The 7,378-nt window shown below is 35.2% G+C and overlaps 1 protein-coding gene across 3 annotated transcripts; it reads right to left on the bottom strand.

Moving 5' to 3' along the window:
• Positions 1–3,681: 3,681 nt before the first annotated feature.
• LOC103322770 (F-box protein FBW2-like) lies at positions 3,682–6,402 on the bottom strand. 3 transcript variants are annotated; one of them, XM_089047377.1, is made up of 4 exons: positions 6,057–6,402; positions 5,317–5,744; positions 4,723–4,883; positions 3,682–4,544 (listed from the first exon to the last, which is right to left on the bottom strand). In XM_089047377.1, exons 1-4 carry the CDS (start codon positions 6,096–6,098, stop codon positions 4,504–4,506), a joined length of 672 nt encoding a protein of 223 aa, XP_088903503.1. In that variant the 5' UTR covers positions 6,099–6,402; the 3' UTR covers positions 3,682–4,503. The 3 variants fall into 3 exon arrangements, with proteins under 3 accessions (XP_088903503.1, XP_088903502.1, XP_008222922.2); XM_008224700.3 differs by having other exon boundaries at positions 4,492–4,633; XM_089047376.1 differs by having other exon boundaries at positions 3,682–4,883; positions 6,057–6,400.
• Positions 6,403–7,378: the final 976 nt, after the last annotated feature.

The following is a 7,378-nucleotide window of genomic DNA, read 5'->3' as shown; positions in this document are numbered from 1 at the left end:
CCAAGGTGGCTATAGAAGTTCGATCAATCTACATTTTTGATATGTTATAATAGACAGAATTTTGAACAACTTTGATGAAGGAACCAAAGTCATTTAAGTACAGGAAATCATAGAAATATATTGAAGCCGAGCATACTACTACGAAATCAGAAAATGGTAAACATCAAACCAACTTTTCAGAGTCTATACTAATCGGATTGAAGTGAAATTGGAGCATATTATAGGAATCACGTAAATGAACAACTTTTATGAAGGACGTTTTCTCATTTGAGCTTCCAAAATTTGAGTCCTCGGCTACTCCAAGGAAGTGACGAATTTTGGATTTTGAAGAAGAACAAAAGAAGAATGAAGATGAAAATAAGGTGAATGAGGAAGAAAGTGATGAAACAATGAATGATGAGGATAAGAATAATTTCATGATTGAAGATTCTTAGGCTAGGTGAGTCATTAATTTAAGAGAGTGATAATACAATGAATAGGGAGGAAGTGTTCACCCGTTTTGATTTTAATCATGTGATGGTAGGGTAAAGTTCCCCATTGGCTTGACAACCATTGGTGGTCAACAAGTCAACTTTCTTTTGTGCGTAAGTGTGATACTGCTAGCAGTTTTAAAACTCTAGCAGACTTCTAAAAAATAGATAACTTGTGCCCAAGTTACTAATTCTTAAACAAGTAATTGTGAATTTGGGTGAGGAATATCTCCTAATAAGTTCTTTTATTGCCTCAGACTAGTGAGGACTTCACAATTTTTCACAATACAAAATTGGTAGTTCTGGCCAGAATAGATATAAAAGAAAAACTGTTTAGGCAGAACTGCCTATTATAGGACTAAAAAAGAAATGGAAACTTCAAAAAAGAAACAAAGCGTTGGACTTCGATTTCTGCCTAGGTAGCTGCCTCTGAACTTGGCTAGATTGGATGTGTCTATACTAGATTGAATTGTCAACACCTTCAACTAATGAGTTTTATCTGGAAATCGATACCAACGTTTGAGTTTGGCAGAGCTTCAAGTTATTCTGAGCCATGGAAGGCTTGTTGAACGGGCAGAATTGAGACCTCTTTAGTCTGGAGAGAATAGAAGTGGCTGGATTGATGGTCACTGAGCTAGAGTTGTGCTATGGTGCCTATTCTGCTTGACCAAGGCTTTTTGTAAATTTGTTGAGGTTTTCATTTTTGTAAAAACAAGGACTCTGCTTGACTTGGCTTTGTGCTAAATCAAATTCGTAATGAGAGAAATCTCACTTTGTAAAATTGTTTCTCTGAATTGAACTGAAACCAGAGATTTGAATTCTAGCTGATTTGTTTCTTGTGGATCAAAGAGCTTTTGGTTGCTTTAGGGTCTGAAAGCTTTTGAGATCAGTTGATCTTTTTGAGTTTGTTAGTTGTGACTTTGAGAGTTTTTGTTTTTATTGATTTTTTTGGATGTCCATTGGTCTATTCAAATCCTCTCATATTTATAGGAAATGTTGGAGTGGGGTTTTTAATCTTTAATAATGGGTAGTAGATCTTTCAAAAGATCTTTTCTTTCTTCAATGCCATAAAAGAGTGAAGTTTATTATTTTGGCAGAATGACTGGTTTACTTGAATGCGGTTTGAAGTTTTCCAAGAGATAAGCAGACTACGTTTTCAGGAGATAAGTAGGGAGCAAGGAGATTGAAAACTTCAAACCGCAAACTGAATCGGATTGACCAATTTGGTCCATATTTAAAACTGGAAATAAACTAAAATATCTAAAAAACCTGAACCAAACCACCCATATCGGTTTGGTTCGGTCGGTTTCTCGGGTTATCGGTCTGATTGCCCACCCCTAGTTTGGATTAATGGAATACAATGTATGGTGAACCCTACATGGCTGTCCCTCAAATAAACTTATTTGAGGGTTCCCTCAACCATATATATATATATATATATATATATATATATATACACAGCCTCCTTCTATTGAAGATATGAACTTTTTCTTAATGAAAGAGGACAAACACTTATATGAAACAGAAATAACACTATTTTGTTATTCCTGGCCAATCACAGCATGCCACACATGATAACTTTTTTATATGCCAATATGTGATTGGCCAGAGATAGCAAAACAATGTTATCCCCGTTTCTTATAAGTGTTTTCCGATGAGGGAGAGCTAGACTCTGTCATTTTTCTCCTTTTGTGCCCTTTTATTTTTTTCAATATCTGGAAAAACGAGAGGTTGCTTTGACCCTAAGAGCATCCACAATGGTTATTCAATAGTTCAATCAATTGAACTGTTTTGATATCTATTGAATTGAACTGTATTTTTACTTGCAATGGTATATTTCAATAGCTTCATATTAGTAGTTGTATCTTCTTACATATATATATTTTTTGTTCATACTCAAATAAAATGAAATGGATAAATTTAATAACAAATTGTACCATTGAAATATTTTAAAAAAAATATGTAAAAAGAGACCAATTTTGAATATATTTGAGACAAAAAAAATTTATTCTCATGCCAAACTTATTTATTTGGATTGTTTTCTTTAAAAAATATAGGCAAAGAAAGGTTTAATGCAATTCAATAGAGATGTGGGTCTCATGGGTAGCCTAATGCAATGCATTAACGACATAGCACATTAATTGTTGTATTTTTTTTTCTATTTTTAATTAGCACGTGGGTCTCATGGTTGGCCTATTGCAATAGAGGGTTCATCACATTGCACCCTCTACTACAATTGCATCTATTGTAATGAAATAAATCACAACATTGCAAGTGAAATTTTACAGATAGTCTAAGTAATTAATAGAGAGAAATCTAAAGTTTATACTTACTAATGTTCTTTGTATCATTAAATAATAATAATAATAATAATAATAATAATAATAATCACTTGCTAAAGGGACAAATTGAATTTTATAGAGTATCAATATCAACTTCAAAGAAAAGACCCTTTTAAATGGACAATGCTTCTCTCCTTGCCCATGACGAGGAAGTATGCATTTACCTAATATTGTGACTCAAGCCCCAATAATAAAGTGACATGTGTCCTCTTTTTTTTTTAATTGTCAAAAGTGCATTTTTCCTTCAAGTGACAAAAAGATATGCTTGGTACAGTCTCTACAACTCAAAATTTACTTGATCCTATATCGCTTTTCCCAAAAAAAAAAAAAAAAAAAAAAAAAAAAACCTCCATATCAATGTTGTTGTCGACAAATTTGGTTGTAGGGGAATTATTTAGGTTAAAGTTGCAAAGGGTCACAAAGACTCAAAATTTTGACTGAGGAAAGAAATTTTAAAAGAAGAAAAGTGAGTTGAGGCAAATAAAAGTGAAAGCTATAGAGATGTGAGTTTCGTCAGAGATGAAAGCTATGGGTTTTTGGCTTTTTGATAAAAAGTAATGGATTCAATTAAGAATAATAAAGGTTGAGTGGTAATGCTCGCAAATCCATAGCTGCACCAATTTTTTTTTCCCCAACAAAATTGATGATAGGCTTTTTGTTATAACTTACGCCAGATTTATTAGCAAATTTATGCCAACTTTTATTTTATTTTATTATTTTTTTTTTTTTGTGGTCATTCTTGTTGAAACCCTTAAAGATAATAAAAGTGAAGGGAAAATCTACCTTTGAAAATCAAACAAAAAGACGTTGTTGAGCCATAATAGAAAGCAATGAGGAGTTTCTCCTTATGGGCAATGAGAGAAGTATCGTATCACAAATAATTTATGAGATTAACGCTGATTGCTAAATACACTTCAAGATTGTCTCATACATGAATCAAACCGGGTGCAAAACAAACCTCAAAATTAACAAAAAATTAGGATGATAATAAAAAACGGAACCACCAGGTTGACAATTGCCAATGCCTTCTCTCTATTAATGCAATACAAGCACTGAACACGTGTAAACCATAAAAAATCTTGCAGTGGATGTTGACCACGTGTGACTTATGTTCCGTAGTAATCTGTCATCAGTGAAAATTTGGACATTGGCATGGAAAGTTCTGTAGTTCAATCTCAGTTTTGAAACTGCAGTTGATTAAATACTCATCAAGACTTACCAATACCAAAAATAACTTCACCCGGTGACCATGATACTTACTCTCAAACATTGATGCTTCTTCTGAGAAAGTTGCATGTCCTCTGATACGATTGACTACAAACTTTATATATTGAGTGCCAGAAAAACAACTATCATGGATTCGATATTCACATAAAAATCTATTCATAAAGGTTTCAAAACAGCAACGATCAATTCCCCTGTCAATCTAAGCTTTAGATTCATCGTCAGAACCCCAAAGCATGAGTGTCAATGTCAATCTCAGTATCAACCTCAGGGAAAACGAGATGTTGCCAGCATGCAGAGTTTAGGCTTGCTCTGTACTGTACCAAGACTTGCACACGAAAGGAACATTCAACGGCAATGACGTCATACCAACTCTTCCAAACACATTCCCAAGAAAGAGCGTCATGATTTCCAGTCACCATTTCTAGAACCCTCACAGCTGAACTTATCAATTTGAGAAGCAAGCGCTAATATTTCAACATCGCCGCCATCAAAACCAGAGCAATCCCTAGCATCCAAAAGCACAAGTTCTTTGCAGCACCGGAATAATGTGACAAGATTATCGCGATGTATGTATGACTTCCTCAAGCTCAAGTACTTAATATTAGGAACCAAGTTAACAATTGCCAATGCATCTTCTCTACCAATTACAGCATTCAACACAAGTAAACGACAAAAATTCTTACAGTGAATGCTGATCTGCAAAAGGAGTTCCTTCAAATTATTACTGCCCCCCCTCAATGACAACAGCTCCAAATGTTTACACTTTCCAATCAGCTCTGGGATAATGCTTGCTGAATAGATCAGTGAACAGCGATGCAAAGACAAACCCTTCAGTCCATGACACCTGCAAACAAAAGTTACCATGACTCGTCTTTGGGGTGAGTACAAACTTGATGTAGCACCAGTTTAGAGAACTTAGAAATCTAGAGAGATTTAGAGAAGAAGGTGATGAGACAGAAGAACAAGAGAGCAGACATGGATCCAAAAGGTTAAAACACAAAGCTGAAAATGACTCAGGCATAAACAACGTTAAAACATAAATACAATACTTATAAGCTAGGAACCCTGGAGAAGAAGAAGAAAAAAAAAAAATTGTTTAAAGAGTAAGTTGAACCACAAATTTAATGCACATAACTCACAACAAATACAACAAATTAACTGTTGTACTTTTAGATGTTAAAACACATATCACAGAAAATAAAGCTTAACCAAAGAGTCTACTTCTCTCAATCTATAGAGATAGGAACACATTGATAGTTTTGATTGAGGAAACTTACACATCTGCAACACGATTCAATAATGCAATTTGACAGAGTGGAGGCAGCCTGAGGAAAGTAGCCTGTCCTCTGCTACGATTGACTACAAACATTATGAATTGAGTCTCAGAAAAGCAATTATGATCAATTTGATATCCCCATACAAATCTGCGCATCAAGGTATCGAAACGGAAAAGCTCTAGTCTTCTGTCAACCACAGCTTCAATTTCATTGTCAGAATTCCAAAATCCCTCATTTCCAAGGTCAATCTCAGTATCAACATCAGGCAAAATGAGACGTTGCCAACATGCAGAGTCGAGGCTTGCTCTGTACCAAGACTTACACACGAAAGGGACACCCAAGAGCAATGCCGTGATACCAACTCTTCCAAACACATTTGCCAAACAGTCCACGTTTAGGTTTTCCCATCTTGGTTGAAATTGAACCGTCTACAAGAATCGAAAATCCAGAAATATAGTTGTAGTTGTAGATATGCTAAAATATAACACATAAACAAAATGCATAACGAAATTCAACAAATCCAATCAAATCCCAAAATCTAATTAGATTCAAAGTAATCATTAGTTTCATTATTTTCATTTTCATTCTTGAAATCTCAAACCCACCACGAACTGAAACCAATAATTTCAGCCAATCCAGTAACTTTAATCATGAAACAAAGATTAAACCTTGAATATTTTAATATGGGCACAGCTGATTATTACTAGAGTAGAGTGTTAAAAGAAATATATAATTCATACCTGACGAAGCTTCTTGGTTTGGGGAAGGTCGGGATTCGCCATTGGAGTGGTTTGGGGACACAGGACGAAAATCTTCCTCTTATAGTCCCAGCAGAAGAAAAACAAAATCACAAAATCAAGAAGAAATGAAAGCGATTGAAACTGAAATGGGTTTTTAGGTGGAAATCAAAAGACCCCGAACCAGACCTAGAGCAAGACAAGTAGAATCATCAAGAAAATTCTTTCCAAGAAAGAGTAAACAAACCTTTTGATTGATTTGAGTGCTTGAGTTTCATCTGCAACGAACAGCAGAGAAAGGACCCAAGGGAGGCTGAACTCGACACCCGAATGCGTACGACTTTCCGGGGATGCCAGGTCAGAAAAGCCCTGTCCAGTTATACTCCAATAAGGTTGTGCCACCTGTCCAATCGTAAAAGAGTAAGAATTTCCATTTGGGTTTTATATTGATGTCCTATTCTCTCCCCTAACGGACAATTTGGAGAGTTTACACAAATATTCATTTTTGATGAACTTAAGATTAACTTTCCACTTTCACCCATGTCATTTTATTTTGGCAAAAAGTCATTTTTGATTCCTGTGGTTTACCACTTTTACCACTAAGGTCCCTGTGGTTTCGATTAAATCACTTTTGTCACTTGTAGTTTAATTTGATCTGATTTAAGGATAATTCTCAATTTATGATACTTATTGAGGGGCATTTCAGTCCAAACTCGCAGCCCCTCCCCAACCACCTCCACCGCCACTAGCCCTCCAAAAACTCCTCCATGTTGTAAACATTGACAATCCCACTGTCTAAACCAACAACAAACAATGCTTATTGGAGATGTACAAAGAGAGGTACCATTATACAATCTTCATTAATAATTTTTTTTAGACATTATGTCGAATTACATAATAAGAAACTATCAAAGCTTGTGACACTAGCACAAGGTGCAGTAAGGGCTGCAATTGATGATACTGTTGTAATCATGGGCTACTTTTATGAAGCTTACAAAAGACCGAAGTAGACTTGCTCTGGCTACCTTGTTTTTCTTTTTTGGCTGGAGATTACCTTCATCCCTTACGAAGAAATGAAATGGATTATGATTATAATTGTGAGTTTTTCTTTGGGTTCAGAATTTTTTTTTTTAAGAAATGTATCTCCCTTGTGTAATCCTAAGGCCCGCTCGATTATGATTTTGTTAGTTGATGTTTATGCATAGATGGCCATAATTTTTATCAACAAAAATTCAAATGGAGCATTGTTTGTTGCCGGTTTACAACAAAGATAAGTTTTTGGAGGGGTTGCTGGGTGGCTGTAGGGTGGTTGGGAAGGTGCTGCA

The sequence above is a fragment of the Prunus mume genome, linkage group LG2, assembly GCF_029339155.1.
Source record: "Prunus mume cultivar Tortuosa linkage group LG2, ASM2933915v1, whole genome shotgun sequence".
NCBI lineage: Eukaryota > Viridiplantae > Streptophyta > Magnoliopsida > Rosales > Rosaceae > Prunus > Prunus mume.
This window is presented reverse-complemented; position numbering and strand designations above follow the sequence as displayed.

What these genes read in the sequence shown, in the direction of transcription:
- LOC103322770 (XM_089047376.1), bottom strand. Translation starts at nt 6,098, where the DNA reads ATGGCGAATCCCGACCTTCCCCAAACCAAGAAGCTTCGTCAG. An exon ending in AAACCAAGAAGCTTCGTCAG is followed by an intron (nt 5,745 to 6,056) that starts GTATGAATTATA and finishes CGATTCTTGTAG; the next exon opens with ACGGTTCAATTTCAACCAAG. An exon ending in TTGAATCGTGTTGCAGATGT is followed by an intron (nt 4,884 to 5,316) that starts GTAAGTTTCCTC and finishes TTTTGTTTGCAG; the next exon opens with GTGTCATGGACTGAAGGGTT.